Source organism: Hemitrygon akajei, chromosome 12 (assembly GCF_048418815.1).
Source record: "Hemitrygon akajei chromosome 12, sHemAka1.3, whole genome shotgun sequence".
NCBI lineage: Eukaryota > Metazoa > Chordata > Chondrichthyes > Myliobatiformes > Dasyatidae > Hemitrygon > Hemitrygon akajei.
The window spans coordinates 99123945-99140232 of NC_133135.1; the positions used below are offsets into that span (position 1 = coordinate 99123945).

The window sequence follows — 16288 nt, forward strand, 5'->3', positions numbered from 1 at the left end:
GCCTATAATTTCTTGGTTTATTTTTAGAGCCTTTCTTGAACAGTGGAACATTACCTATTCTCCAATCCTCTTGTACCTCTCCTGTTGCTAAGGATGATTTAAGTATCTCTGCTAGGGGCCCAGCAATTTCTGCACTTGCCTCCTGCAGAGTATAAGGGAACACTTTGTCAGACCCTGGGAATTTATCCACTCTAATTTGCCACAGGACAGCAAATACTTCTTCCTCTGTAATCTGTACAGGGTCCATGAAGTTGGTGCCACCTTGCCTCACTTCTATAGTCTGTGTCTGTCTCCTAAGTACAGAAGCAATGGCTGACTGGGTTAACATAAGAGGACATTAAGTTGGTCGTCCAATATTGGTAACGTTAGTAGAGTGTTGTGAGCACTGCATTCGTAAGGTCTTCAGTTTTGGGTGGATGAGAAATGAATGGGCACAAAATCTTGGGTTGTTTAATATAGAATGTAGTCCCAGTGTTCCACTTTCTGTCACTCCTCTATGTAGTTACCTTTGCCTGAATTGATTTATGCTTTCAAGATGAAGAATAATTACATATCAATGGCACAGATAATTCAGCAACAGATGCAAAGCATATATTGTGGCTTCTTACATATCTATACAGCTGGTTCAAAAGATCCAGTGACATATCATTCAGATGTTTCTGTTTATGTTCCAAAGTTTCAGGAGATTATTAAGAAAAGATTATCAATATTCACATCTGAGATGGCTGATATCATTTTAGCCTTGGAATGGGTCGAGGAAGTACACTCTGATTATGAGCTTCTGTGCTCTGATTCGTTCTCGGTTTTGACATCTATTTTAACAGGTACTTCGAATTGCAGGCCAGATATTCTTCTTGAGTTTGGACAACATCTGTTGAGGCTGCAGAGTCACACAACCTTGTGTGTAGATGTCTTACGGCTTCCTGCCTATGTTGGGGTTGAAGGAAAGGAGGTGGCAGACATTCTTGCCAAGCAATCACTTAGAATTAAGGACATAAATGTAGTGGTGCCTTTGCATAAACAGGGGATGTGATGCACCATCAATAACTCAGCCATCTGCCATCTGCCAACACAGATGCCTTGTGCAGGAAGGCACAGAGTCGACTGTACTTCCTTAGAAGGTTGGCGTCATTCAATGTCTGTAGTGAGATGCTGAAGATGTTCTATAGGTCAGTTGTGGAGAGCGCCCTCTTCTTTGTGGTGGCGTGTTGGGGAGGAAGCATTAAGAAGAGGGACGCCTCACGTCTTAATAAGCTGGTAAGGAAGGCGGGCTCTGTCGTGGGCAAAGTACTGGAGAGTTTAACATCGGTAGCTGAGCGAAGGGCGCTGAGTAGGCTACGGTCAATTATGGAAAACTCTGAACATCCTCTACATAGCACCATCCAGAGACAGAGAAGCAGTTTCAGCGACAGGTTACTATCGATGCAATGCTCCTCAGACAGGATGAAGAGGTCAATACTCCCCAATGCCATTAGGCTTTACAATTCAACCGCCAGGACTTAAGAACTTTTTAAAAGCTATTATTAATGCTTTTTGAGATAGTGATTTAGATGCATATCATATTTTTTACTGAGTTAAGTATTGTATGTAATTAGTTTTGATACAACAAGTGTATGGGACATTGGAAAAAAAGTTGAATTTCCCCGTGGGGATGAATAAAGTATCTATCTATCTATCTAACTCACTCTGAGACGTAAAAGCGAGGTATCGGCTTTTATTGACTGGAAGAAGGAACGAGCAGTGAGTGACCACCATACTACATCCTGGAGACTGAGAGGCCGGGCTCAAACCTCCATCACCTTATACAGGGGTCTGTGGGAGGAGCCACAGGAGCAGTCATCAGGGGGCGTGTCCAGACAGGTATATGTAGTTCACCACAGGATGTAAGTCATAATTAAAAAGTCTATTTGGCCACTGTGGCAACAGAGTTGGGATAAGACAAAGAAAGAATGGCATTTATATGAAATTTAGAGGATGGTGGGAACTCAACTAGGAGATGGGTATAAAAGGAGAGTAAAAGTTATACGTGAACATTTACATACTGGATATAACAGGTTGAATAATTCCTTGTTCAGAATTAATATACAGGATATGGGCATTTGTAGCGAGTGCATATGTGCAGCATACATTATTTAAATGCAGTTCCTAAGAGGTGCAAAGGAAACAAAGTTCAAGGTTCAAAACTTTAAAGTAAAATTTATTATCGGAGTACAAACGTCACCACAGGCAACGTGGAGATTCTTTTTCTGTGGACATAGCAAATCTACAGAACAAAAACTGTAAACTAACTGTGCAAATGCAGATAGAAATAAATAGCAATAAACAATGAGCATGAATTAACAAGAAAAAAAAGTCCTTAAATGAGTGTAATTATACCCCATTGTTCGAGAGCCTGATGGTTAAGGGGTAGTAACTTTTCTTGAACCTGATGTTGTAAGTCCTGAGGCTCTTGTACCTTCTACCTGATGACATGACAGCAGCGAGAAAAGAGCATATCCTGGGTGGTGAGAATCTTTGATCGGATGCTGCTTTTCTACGGCAACGTTTCACGTAGATGTGCTCAATGGTTGGGAGGGTTTTACCTATTCAGTTGCTGAACTGTGATCTTTGGAACAGACACCATTTAACACGGAAAGTTTGTTAGGATATCACTACCATCGTAATATATATAAAACATGTATTTGACCTTCTGAGAAGGCATTAAACTTTTTGAGAGTATTTGTTCGGGGAGGAATTTAGTGGGATCACTTCCTGTCTCTTTGCTCCGCGCTCCAACTCAGCAGGTGGCGATAATGCACTTTAAAGTTTCATGGCGACTGCAATCGCCATTAAACTTTACAAGAACACGATGTTTACTGATCCCACCAGCAGTCGCCCCCCCCCACAGCCGGGGCCCGGGCCCGGGAGCGGGAGCTCGAGGTCGGACCTCGGGTCGGGTGGCCGAAGCGCAGGCCTGCCCCACCCTCCCTGTCCGTCCCCACAACCGCTCCCTCTGCTGGTGACGGCATCGCAGCACGAAGCTGAACCCGAGCCCGAGCCCAGGAGGAGCTCAGTTCGAGGCCTGGTCCAGGACACCCGGAGATCTTGGGCCGACGGGGAGAGGCTCGTGTCCCGGAAAACCTGAGGCCGAGAGCGTCCCAGCTCCGCCCGGCCCAGCCCAGGCGCGACCCCAGGAGAATCTGAGCCTACGGCCCAGCTGCGGGCCGGTGGGGGGACTCAGCCACGATGGTGCTGCTGACGATGATCGCCCGGGTGGCCGACGGCCTGCCGCTCGCTGCCTCCATGCAAGAGGATGAGCAGGTGAGAGCTGGCCCTTCGGCCCCTCCTGACTTTACGCGGTGGCCCAGCCTGGGCCCGACAACAACCCCGCTTCAGTCGCACTCATTGTCCCGCCGGGCCACGTCACTGGGACCGGGCACTGATGGTTCTGTCCGCACTGCACCTTGTCCTCTCCCTCTCACTACCTTCTGATTGTTCAGCTCACGCATCCCTGCTGTAAAGCTATTTCATTGGCGATGTTCTCCTTTGCTGGGAATTAGAAATAAAACTGACAATACGAGACAATCTCACCAGATACGGCAGCGCCTGGTGGGGAGGGGATAGAGAGAGACAGGTCAGCAGTCCGAAGCGGATTCTCTTTCCACTTGTGTCATTGGACCTGCTGTGAATTTATAGAACTTTCTGTTATTATTTCCCGACTGTGTCCCCCAAGGACAAGTCTGCATTATGAATACTGTAGAGTGCAGTGGCTTCGGCCTTCTGCAACCCACCATATTCCGAGTTAATGGCCTTCGTCAGTCCTGACGAAGGGTCTCGGCCCGAAACGTCGATAGCGCTTCTCCGTATAGATGCTGCCTGGCCTGCTGCGTTGCACCAGCATTTTGTGTGTGTTGTTATTGGCCATTGCTAGTTCTTGACTTGGTGTAGTATGTTTGCTTGGAACCCAGGGGCTTTTTACTTGATCCGCATACCGGGTTGCTTACTAAAGTCCTCCTATTATATGACCTTTGTCACCTGAGTTCACCTCCTCAACTCTCTGAGTTCCCTCATTCATTTGTTTGTGATGTAACTTCCCTTGAATGACCACTGTTGTGCTGCTCTCAATGACCAAAAGATAAACTGCAAGAGGAATTCAGTGGGTTTGAGAGTGTGGCAAAGGGGTAGTTGACATTTTGGGTCGAGACCATGCATCAGAATACATTTTAGTGTTGTCTGCAAAGTTACTAATCAGAATAGCTGCATTCTCATCCGACTAATTTCAGTATATTTTGGGGTCCCAGTACCCTCCTTGCAGTACACCAATTGTCACAGACCTCCAGTCAAAATAACCATTAACTGCCATCTACCTCCTACTTCCATGCAACACACACAAAATGCTGGAGGAACTCAGTAGGCCAGGCAGCAGCTATGGAAAGAAGTACAGTTGAGGTTTCAGGCCGAGACCCTTCGGCAGGACTGGAGAGAAAAAAAGCTGAGTAGATTTAAAAGGTGGGGGGAGGGCAGGGAGAAACACAAGGTGGTAGGTGAAACCTGAAGGGGGATAGATGAAGTAAAGAGCTGGGAAGTTGATTGGTGAAAGTGATAGAGGGGGAGGTGATGGGTGGGCGGGGAGAGGGGGGAAAGGGGATGGGAAATGGTGAAGGTGGGGGGCATTATCAGAAGTTTGAGAAATCATGTTCATGCCATCAGGTTGGAGGCTACCCAATGGAATATAAGGTGGTGTTCCTCCAACCTACTTGCAGGCTCTTCATGACAGGATTGACATATCAGAATCGAAAGTGGAATTAAAATGGGTGGCCACTGGGAGATCCCGCTTTTTTTGGCGGATGGAGCATAAGTGCTCAGCGAAATGGTCTGTCATTCTATGTTGGGTCTCACTGATATACAGGAGGCCACACCAGGAGCACCAGACACAGTAGATGACTCCCAACAGAATCACAGGTGAAGTGTCACTTCACCTAGAAGGACTGTGTGGGACCCTGAATGGTAGTGATGGAGGAGGTGTAGGGGCAGGTGTAGTACTTGTTCCGCTTGCAAGGATGTGTCAGAAGAGAGATCAGTGGGGAGGGACAAATGGACAAGGGGGTCATGTAGTGAGCTATACCTTTGGAAAGCGGAAAGTGAATGGGGAGGGGGTACGATGTGCTTGGTGTTGGGATCCCGTTGGAGATGGCAGAAATTTTGGAGAATTGTGCTGGACATGGAGGCTGGTGGGGTGGTAGATGAGGACAAGAGGAACCCTATCCCTGGTAGGGTGGCGTAAGGGTGGGGTAAGAGCAGATATGCATGAAACAGAAGAGATGCGGTTGAGTTCAGCATTGATGGTGGAGGAAGGGAAGCCCCTTTCTTTGAAAAGGGAGGACAATGAAAAACCTCATCCTGAGAGCAGATGCAGTGGAGAGGGAGGAATTGAGCGAAGGGGATGTTGTTTTTCTAAGTAACAGGGTAGGGAGAGGTATAGTCCAGGTAGCTGTGAGAGTCCTTGGGTTTATAATAGACATCAGTGGATAAGCTGTCTCTGGAGGTAAAGACAGAGAGATCAAGAAAGTGGAGGGAGATGACAGAAATGGACCAGGTAAATTTGAGGACAGAGTGGAAGTTGGAGACAAAGAGGATGAAGTTGATGAGTTCAGCATGGGTGCAGGAAGTAGCACCAACGCAGTCGTTGATGTAGCGCAGGAAAAGTGCGGGACGGTCACCAGTGTTGGCTTGGAACATAGACTGTTCCATGTAGCCGACAAACAGGCAGGCATAGCTGGGAACCTTGCAAGTGCCCATGGCAGCATCTTTTGTTTGAAGGAAGTGGGAGTGAGTGAGAGCGAGTTCCGCTAGGCGAAGGAGAGTGGTGGTGGAAGGGAACTGGTTCGGTCTGGTGTCTAGGAAAAAAAACGGAGAGCTTTGAGGCCTTCCTGGTGGGGGATGGAGGTGATTAGGGACTGGACAACCATAGTAAAAATGAGATGATGGGGGCCCGGGAACTTGAAATCCTTGAAAAGATCAAGTGTGTGTGAGGTGTCACGGATGTAGGTAGGGAAGGATAGATAAAACGGGGGATAAAACAGAGTCGAGGTAAGCTGATAGGAGTTCAGTGGGGCAGGAACAAGCTAAAACAATGGGTCTGCCTGGACAAGCGGGTTTGTCAATCTCGGGTAGGCGGTAGAAACGGACGGTGTGGGGTAAAGGAACTATGAGGTTGGTGGCGGAGGATGGGAGATCCCCAGAGTCAGTAAGGTTGGTGATTGGCTTGGTGATCTTTAGTGGGGTCCTGTTCGAGCGGTAAGTAAGAGGAGGTTCCAAGCTAGTGTGGCAACAGGCCACTTATCCCTTGTGCCTTAACTTTCACGAGCAGCCTAGCATGTGGAATCTTGTAAAAAGCCCTGTTTAATCCATGTGAATGAAATAGTTTTTTTTTCCAAAAAATAACTGGGAGATTGTCTGGGCTATGGCTGACAAAGGAAGCTCTGGAACTCAGTGTTATATCAGGAAAGTCCCTGAAAAGCGGCATATATAAGTCAGGGCTGGGATCAGGTTTCAGTACAACAAATTGAGAATGAGAGTAAGTTTTTAAGAAAGATAAAGATCAAGTGTAGATGCTGATAGAGATATGTGAAGGGAAATAAACTGGTGAAGTCAAATGTGGCTCCCTTACAGTCAAAGCAGGATATGGTGAGCAAAGACATTGCAGACCAGTTGAACAGAACCTCAGTAACCTCCCAGGAATGTTGAACACAGGGTCCAGTGAGAGAGGCAACTGTAGAATATCAGGATTATTAGGGAATACGATGAGATAGTAGGCTGATAAATGCCCAAGACTCTGGGATTGCAACCCAGAGCATCTGGGGAGGTGACTATGAAATAGCAGTGGCCATTTCCTAACGATCTTCAGAGTGTGGAACAGTTCCAATGGATTTCAGGGTGGCTAATGTCACCCCCCCAGAGGTAGAGGGGAAATGAAAACAGGGACGTAGACTAATTAGCCTGACATCGGTGGTGGGGAAATGCTAGGTTCCATGATAATAGTGGGGCAGTTGAAGATTAGTGACAAGTTTGGACAAAGATTTGTGAAAGGAAGATCATGCTTGTCACATCTGGAATTTTTCTCTGATCTAGCCAGCAGAATAGATGGGGAGAATGAGTGGGTGTGGTGTATGTGGACTTTCACATAACTGTAGATAAGGTTGGCATATAAGAGATGAAAAAAAAGAAACGTGGGATTGGGGTAAAGTGCTAATGTGGCTGACAGTAAACAAGGAGCAGGAATAGTTTTTCTTCCTGAGTGTAAGCTGTCATAGAGTTACAAAGCCCAGAAACAGGCCCAACTTGCCCAAGGGCCTTCCTGGCTAGTCCCATTTGCCTACATTTGGTCCATAAACCTTTTCTATCTATGTATGTGTTCAAATACATTTTAAACGTTGTAATTGTAGCTGCCTCTACCACTGCCTTTGCCAGCTCATTACGTATACCCACCAGCTTCTGTGTGGAAAACTTACATCTCAGATTTGCTTTAAATCATTTCCATCTCACATTAAAACTGCCTCTAGTTTTAGACTTCCCTCGTCAGAAAAAAAAAGATCTTGACTGTACACCTTATCTCTGCTACTCATGATCAGACATGCCATACTCCATCTTCTGTCTACCTGTGTGACCACTTTCAGGGAACTATGTACCTGTACCCCGAGGTCTTTCTGTTGTACAGCATTCTCCAGTGCCCTGTTGTTTAGTATGCAAGTCCAGCTTTGGTTTAACTTCCCAAAATTCATCACTGCACTTGTCCAAGTTTAATTCCATCTGCCATTCCTTTGCCTCCTTTCCTATTTGATCTAGGTCCTTTTGCAACCTTTTTCATCCCAGTTGTGGTGTCGTTGCAAACGTATTAATTATGACACTTACATTCCCACACAGATTGGTTATATAGATGACAAACAGCAGGGGGCTCAGCTCAGATCTATTCAGTCTGGTCTGATAAACAATCCTCCAGTGCCACCCTCTGATGCTTTTCACTAAGCCAGTGATAATCACAGGGTCAGTGCTGGCACGTCAGCTATTCACAATATATACTGATAATTTGGGAATGAATGTAATATCTACAAGTTTGTAGAGGACACAAGCTAGGCATGAGGTTGAGTCTTGAGGAGGGTGTAGGAAAGTACTATGTGATTTGAGTCTATTGAGGGAGTGTGCAGATATGTGACAGATATAGTAAATTGGATGATAACAAATATTAGCTGTGTTCAATGAGATTCACGGAGTTATACATCACAGAGCAGGATGCTGGGCCTACCACATCCGTGCCAAATCATAACCACGTTATTCTGCAGATGCTGGAAATCCAAAGCAACACACGCAAAATGCTGGAGGAACTCAGCAGGTAAGGCAGCATCTATGAAAGGGAATAAGCAGGCAACGATTCGGGCTGAGACCCTTCAACAGGACTAAAGAGGAAGGGGAATGAAGCCAGCCATTTTTAGCCGCAAACATTAATTCTATTTTTCAGCAGTAGGTTGCCTTCTATGCCTTGCCTATTTTAAGTGAGTAAATTACTTACCCCTCAGATCCCCTTTAAAACTCCTTCCACTCATTTTGAACTATACCCTCTTGTTTTTGAAACCCCTAACGTGGGAAAAAGATTTTGATTATCAACCTTGTAATTTATAATTTGATATAGTCCATTAGGTCACTCTTCGACTCCTTTACTCCAGCCTATCCAATTTTTCTCCCAAAATAAAATCCTTCAATCCCTTCTGGAAAATCTCCTCTGCATTCTCTCCCAATCCTTTCCTGCATAGCAACCAGAATTACGCACAATTCTCCAAGTATGGTCTAATCAGTGTTTGTAAATTTGCAACATAATGGCCCAACTTTCATATTCCAAGCCTATTCTATTGCCACTTCTCGAACTTTAACTTAAACTCTGAGATCTATTTTGTTTATCGACGTTCTTCGGTATCCTGCCATTTATTGTGTATGTCCTACCTATATGTGACTTTGCAAGTGTATCTCCTTATTGTTGGGATGAAATTGTTTACCTATGCCCTATCCAACTCTGCATCCACTCTATGCCCTGCTGTCTCCGTAGACACCCTTTCTCACTGCCCACGATTTGTGTCATTCACAAACTTACTGATCATTCTCCTGTACTTGCATCCAGCACAAACCCCCATGGCACTCTGTTAGGAATTATTCTGGAGTTAGTAAATGATAGATAGCAGATATTAATTAAAATGAGCACTAATCTTCAAGAAATAAAGAGTAACACACACAAAATGCCGGAGGAACTCAGCAGGTCAGGCGGCATCTTTGGAGACGAATGTTTCAACGGGACTTCCAAGAAATAAAACTTGCTCACAATTTAACTTTAACTGACACTTTTAGGCAATTGAACCAATAACTGGGTGTGGGACATTCTGATTCTGTACCAATTGATGACAATAAATAAATGTAAATTTTAATAGGACGTCTTTGAAAATTTCAGGATGATCAGGGAAGACTACCTCCTGCCTTGAGGAGTATCATTTACGACATATTACAAGATTAAGATAGGTCTGTTTGTCACTTAATGTTCTGGGTAGTTGTATGATCAGGGAGCCCTCTCTCAACACTGCAATAAAAGAGATATATTTGGGGTGTCTGAAGTTTGCGCTGAAATCAACTATCATTCTTTGAATATTCAGTGGCATTTTGTGAGTTGGGATTTGCTACCATTTTAAATATGTAAGCCAGGTTACTTGTCTACATTCAAAATGCTAAAAGCTAAGTAGGTGATTATAGCCATTGTTAATCATTTATTGTTACCTTTGTATTTTAAAAAAGTATTAAACATTGCCTCTGGAGATGATCAAGATGAAGAAGGATTGTATATCATGGCACTGGTGGTTTGGCAATATATGCAAGACAGATATTAAAGCTTCATACATTTCAATATAGATGGTTGAAAAAATCCAGTGACAGGTCAGTCAGGTGTTTCTGTTTGTCTTCCAAAGTTTCAGGTGAATAGTAAGAAAAGGTTATAAGACAAAGTATCAGTATTCACATCTGAGGTGGTTGCTGTCATTTTAGCCTTGGAATGAGTTGATGACATACGCCCTGATGATCTGCTTAAGTGCGTTGATTTCTTCTCGGTTTTGACATCTATTAAAGCAGGTATTTCAAATTGTAGGCCAGGTATTCTTCTTGAGATTGGACAATGGCTGTTGAGGCTACAGGGTCTAGGCTTGTGTGTGCACGTCTTATGAATCCCTGCCCATGTTGGTTTGAAGGAAAGGAGGTGGCAGACATTCTTGCCAAGCAATCACTTGGAATTAAGGATGTAAATGTAGTGGTGCCTTTGAAAGCCATAATTAAACAGTGTATTTGATCACTGTGGCAACAGAGTTGCGGTAAGGAAAAGAAAAGATGTCATTTCTATAAAATCCAGAAGATTGTGGAAACTCAACTGGGAGATGGGTATAAAAGGAGAAAAGAAGTTATGTTTTTATGTCTACGTAATAGACATGCTCGGTTGAATAATTCCTTGTTCAGAATTAACATGCATGATATAGGCATTTGTCAGGTGTGCACTTGTCAAGAAACAGTCAAGTATATATTGTTTGAAGGCTGATCCTATGAGGTGCAAAGGAAACATCTAATTGCTAGGCTGAGATCTTTGGGACAGACACAGTTTCACATGGAAAGTTTGTTAGGAGATCACTGCCATTGTACTGTAATATATATAATGTGTATTTGACTTTCTGAAAAGCATTAGACTTTTTGATAGTATTTGAGTTTTTTTTTGGGGAGAGGGGAAATTTAGTGGGTATACATCCTGTCTCTGCTCCACACCCAAACTCAAAGTGGCGATAATACAACTTATGTTGCGCTGCCAACTGCCTTTAAACTTTACAAGAAGATTCTAGATTCTCTGCAGAAGATCTGTTGTTTCAGATAGACTTCTGAATCTCTCTGTTACCGCTTCCATATTGCTCAGTTTTGTCAGTCTGCTTCCACCATCCCATCTGCCTCCACCCATCAGATTAGTTTTGAATCACAAACGAGAAAATCTACAGATGCTGGAAATCCGAGCAACACACACAAAAAGCTGAAGGAACTCTGCAGGCCGGGCAGCGTCTATGGAAAAGAGTACAGTCGACATTTCAGGATGAGTCCCTTCAGCAGGACTGCTTTTCTTCCCCCTCCAGTCTTGCGAAGGATCTCGGCCCGAAACATCGATTGTACTCTATTCCATAAACGCTGCCTGATCTGCTGAGTTCCTCCAGCATTTTGTGTGTGTTAGTTTTGAATCCAGTTTGTCATCTTACCTTGGATCCATTGTGCTTTAACTTTGGGGGCCAGTTTACCATGAAGGACCTGATTATCCATGTTCTTAACGGTGAGGAGAAAAGCTTTAGACTGGAGCAAAGTGCCATCATTGTTCTCTGTTATCGGCATAGGATCCAGATCCAGATCCTGGAACTCCTGAGGTGAAGCTGGTTAGGTAGTACTTTACCACTGATTCGTTGTTCACCACCATCTTGTGATGGGCTATAAATTTTGGCCAGGGCAGCAATGCTTCCGTCCTATAAAAGGTTAGAGAAAAAAGTTGAGATGCGTAAGTACTTGTCGTCATGGAGAGGGAATGCGAAATATAAATACCCAGTACAGCGAGTGAACATCTGCATAATGTTAAGTGTGAAGTCTGTCAAAGTGGTGCTGGAAATGATATGGAGCTGGTACTAGTACAGTCTGAATTTAATGTTCTGTATCTTGTCTTTGCTCAACCCAACCCGTTGTTTCTTTCAGTCTGGACGAGATCTGCAACTTTATCAAAGCCAGGCCAAGCAGCTTTTCCGCAAGCTCAACGAGCAGTCACCCACTCGATGTACACTGCAAGCAGGATCCATGTCCTTCCAGTAAGTGGTGTCCTTGGAGAATAACCAGCACACTCCGATCCCGTTTTATGTTTCCAAGTGCCTTACAGTGAATCTCTGCGTCCTTTTGCTTCTATTAGAGTAGGTATGTAAGCTGATCCTACTCGATGTGGATATGTTGTCTTCAGAGTGTGTAAATGTAGACAGCATAGTGATTACAACATCATACAAACCACCCAGAAGCACAGCTGTTGAATTCCAATCCCAGCATAGGTGTGTTTCTGGATAATTAATTTAACAATTTAAATCCAGGTTAGTGAAATACATCTTGGTTGAGTATCAGTGGCGATGGTGACACTGTGACGCATTGTAAAGATCCACCTAAAGCTTTTTGAGAATGTGATTTGCTGTCTGCACCCAATCTGGCTGATGTGTACCAAACCCAAGGCCTAATTCATGTCTGCCCTCTTAGTGGGTCAGAAATTCACTCAACTGCGTTATAGAATCATTGGAGGATCAAACCATTCAGACGACTGAGTCTATCCTGGCTGTGTGCAAGGTCACCTTGACCCACAGACCTAAACCTTCCCATGCCAGCGAACAGATTCAGAACAGGGGAAGGCGATTCAGCCTTTCGAGCCTGCTCAACCTCTGATTAGCTCTCACCTTGATACGGCATTCAGTCTGTCTGAAAGAACCTTTCACACCCTTTTATCTGCAGTAATACTGTAGTGTAGCGGCTAGCAGGGCACTTTTACTGCTCATGGCGTCAAAAGAGTTCGGTGTTCATCTGCAAGGAGTCTGTATGTTCTCCCAGTGGGATGCATGGGTTTTCTCTGGGTGCTTCGGTTTCCTCCCGGTATGCCGGTTAGTAAGGTAATTGGTCACTGTAAATCGTCCTGTGAGGGTTAAAATTGGAGGTTGTTGGCAGTTGCTGGGCGGTATGGTTCAAAGGGTTGGAAGGGTCTTTTCCACACTAGATCTCTAAATAAAAGATAAATAAATAATCTTTCACTCTTGCACATCAGAAATTAATCAACCTCTTTAAAACTTAAAAGATTCTGCTTCCACCTAAGTTTGCTGATTAGTAGAGTTGTAGATTGTGTGGATGGTTGACCGAGGATACAACAGGATATAAATCAGCTGGAAGTTGGGTGGAGTAATGACAGATGGAATTTAATTCAGACAAGTGTGAAGGAATTCACTGGGCTGTCTTAATAATACTGGCTACACGTATACTGGAGTGTAGAGTTGTGATGAATGGTGTACAAATAGACCTTGGGTACGAGTTCGTAGCTCCCTGAAAATGGTATCACAGGTGGATAGAGTGGTAAAAGAAGCCATTTCGCTTGCTTTTCTTCTTAGCGCATTGAGTAGAAGAGTTGGAACATTAAGTTTCAGCTGTACCATACATTGGTTAGGCCACATGCGAAGTATTGTGTTTATCTCTTGTCACCATACTATTGGAAGCTTGGGATGGTGTTAGAAAAATTGCAGAAGCGATTCACTAGGATGTTAGCTGGAATAGAGGGCTTTAGTTACTAACAAGTTTTTATATAGACTGGGATTTTCACTGAAGCGTTGGAGGACAAGGGTGAGCTTATAGAGATTTATAAAATTAGCTGTGAGTACAGGCCCAGATCTATCAAATACTTTTCATATGACAAGCCATTCAATTCTTGAATCATTTTCATGAACCTCCCTTGAATCCTCTCCAGTCTCAGCACTCAAAGATATGGGTAACAAGAGGGGAAAGTTCTTCACTCAGAGGGTCATGAGTGTGTGGAATGAGCATGGGAGCTTAATTTCAAAGTATAAGAGAAATTTGGATAGGTACTTGGATGGAAGGGCTATGGTCCCAGTCCACGTTGATGGGAGTAGGCAGCTTAAATTGGCACAGACTAGATGGGCCAAAGGGCCTGTTTCTGCGCTGTACTTTTCTATGAGTCTAAATGCAGGAAAATGGCATTGGTGTAGAACAGTATCTCGAATGGTATGGGTGAGTTGGACTGAAGGGTTGGTATCTTTGCAGTATGGTTCTGTGACTATTGTACCACCCTATTAGGAAGTGACCTTGTAGGAAGCTGGAGAACAAGTTGCAGAGACTCCTGCCGTCATCATGGGTAAAGTTCCAGAAGACTAGAGGGTGACTAATGTTCTGCCATTATTTAAAAGGGGCAACAGAGACAAGTGAGGAACTATAGGAAAGTCAGTCTGACAACAGTAAGTTACTGGTTGTTTTTTTTTTAGGTATAGGATCTACCAGCATTTGAATAGGAAAAGATTGATTAAGGTTATCCTGCACAACTTTGTATATGGGAGATTATCAAATAAATTTTTGAAGAGGTTCCAGTAGAATTGATGAGGGCATGGCAGTGGATGTTGTCTTTTCAGACTTTGGTAAAGCTAAGGAGAGAGCTGGCTAAGTGGATAAATAATCTTCACATAGACCACAAAATATTCAGCCATTTGGCCTATCGAGTCTGCTTTGTCATTTGATCATTGCTGATTTATTTTTCCTCTTAACCCCCTTCTGCCTTCTGCCCTCTACCTTTGACACCCTTACTAATCAAGAACATAGCAACTGTTAAAATCTCTGTTTAACTTCTGATCCTTGGGGTTCTTCTGGGAGTCAAAAATGGCAAGCAGTCTTAATTCCAACATTTCAGTTTATTTTCGAGTACAAACACACACACTAAATAAAGCTGAGAAACAATGGTAAGAGGGAAATTAATGCTGAAGGATGTAAGACAAAGGTATAAATAAAAGATGGTACCTCTGAAAAATCTATCACATTTATAGATAAGATAAAGAAATTCCTTCGATTGAGACTAATTAGTTAATGGGCTACATAATTGAAGCAAGTGCATCACGTGGGTAATGTGCTAAAACTTAGCCAATGAGAAGGGTGATAACCGGTAGTTTAGCTGCGTTTGAGCATTTCTGTCAGTGAGTTTGAAAAATACATGAGTTTGTTTAAAAACTACAAATTTTAGAGAAGTAGTATTCTTAAAAAAACCAGTTGTTTCCAGCAGTCCTCCCTTTTGATTCTATAAGGGATCCTGGCAGAATCACAAATGAAAATTCAGAGGCAGAAAAACTTAAGTGTTTACATTACAGAGTAAGCAAACACAAAAAATGTAGGTTATGATCATATCCAATAAAAATGTCCAGTAATTATATTTGTGCGTAAAGTCTTCCCACAGTACTTGTCTTAATCTGGAGTCACTTTAGCTTGCTTGGAGTGGCTGGTGCATATCCACTTACTTTTACTTCCTACCTTTACTTCTGAATTGGAAATTAACAGTACTTCCCACCGAGCCCCCAGGGATTCCTTATGCGGATTCTTCACCAGGAGCCACTCGCCAGGAATCGAGGTGTGGCCTTCTGATAGACCACTCTATACAGCAGAATCCTCTTGAGAAGCAGACTGAACAGTTCATGTTAGTTTTGCACAATAATCAACTGAAGTATCTGACAAAACATGTATATCAGCCTCGCTGAGATCAAGAGCTCCCGGTAGTGACATGGGCCACCCCAACACTACTTCAAATGGATCAGTTCTGTTTTCTTGTTTGGGGTTGCCCTGATGCTGCATAAAGCCAAAGGAAGAGCTGTAGGCCATGGTACACCTTCCTCGTGATACCAAGTCAGCCATTGTTTGATGATGCCAATTGAATCTTTCAACTTGTCCTGATGACTGGATGATGTGGGCAATGAAAAGTCCATTCAAAGTTCATCACTTGACAATAATTCTTGACAGACCTTTCCAGTGAAATGTATTTCTTGGTCAGAGTCAATGTGCAATGGTAGTCCCCATCTTGGAATATAGTCAACCCCTTACCTCACAAGAGAAGAAAAGCATTGCATAATGTCAGGCTACAGTTGCAAATGTAATGGAGATGTTGTTAAAGTTGCAAAAATAACTAGGCTTGGCCCTGCAGCCTTTTGTCTGCAGTGGTAGAGCAAAAATTGGATGGCTTAGCTTCACTGTGGTGAAGTTGGTTTCTTATGCCAATGAGATCTAGCTCAATGCCCTCTTCTACCACGTTAATTTGCATGTCCAATTCCACTTGTTATTGGTGAGCAAGTGGAGACCGTTGAACACTCTGTACTGATCTGATTTGGATGTCGATATCCTGTTCTACTGGTTTGGCAGCTTATACTAGTTCACTGTCGGATACAGCAGTTTCACTCCAATTTGTTCTTGTTAGCTTCACCAGCCATGAAAGAGAGCCAAATATAGTGTCTTCAATATTATTTTTGTTTATTCCTGGGCTTCTGAGTAACTGAGTCAAATTGTCCTATAACTAGCATTGATAGCGCATTTCCGCCGTATTCATTTACCAGCGGTATCGAGTTTATATGCATCACTTAAGTAAGTGGTTAAGATTTTGGTTAACTTTTCAAGCGACCTGCCAGTCTGTTTCAAAATTTTGGCCATT

The 16288-nt window shown here is 43.5% G+C and overlaps 1 protein-coding gene across 1 annotated transcript in view; it reads left to right on the forward strand.

The window, feature by feature from the left end:
• Positions 1–2891: 2891 nt before the first annotated feature.
• The window catches only part of LOC140737319 (vesicle-trafficking protein SEC22b), a 34798-nt gene continuing 21401 nt past the window's right edge, over positions 2892–16288 (forward strand). Inside the window, exons 1-2 of the mRNA XM_073063749.1 lie at positions 2892–3300; positions 11776–11885. Coding sequence (XP_072919850.1) covers positions 3226–3300; positions 11776–11885 — 185 coding nt within the window. The 5' untranslated portion in view covers positions 2892–3225. The remainder of the gene's footprint in view (positions 3301–11775; positions 11886–16288) is intronic.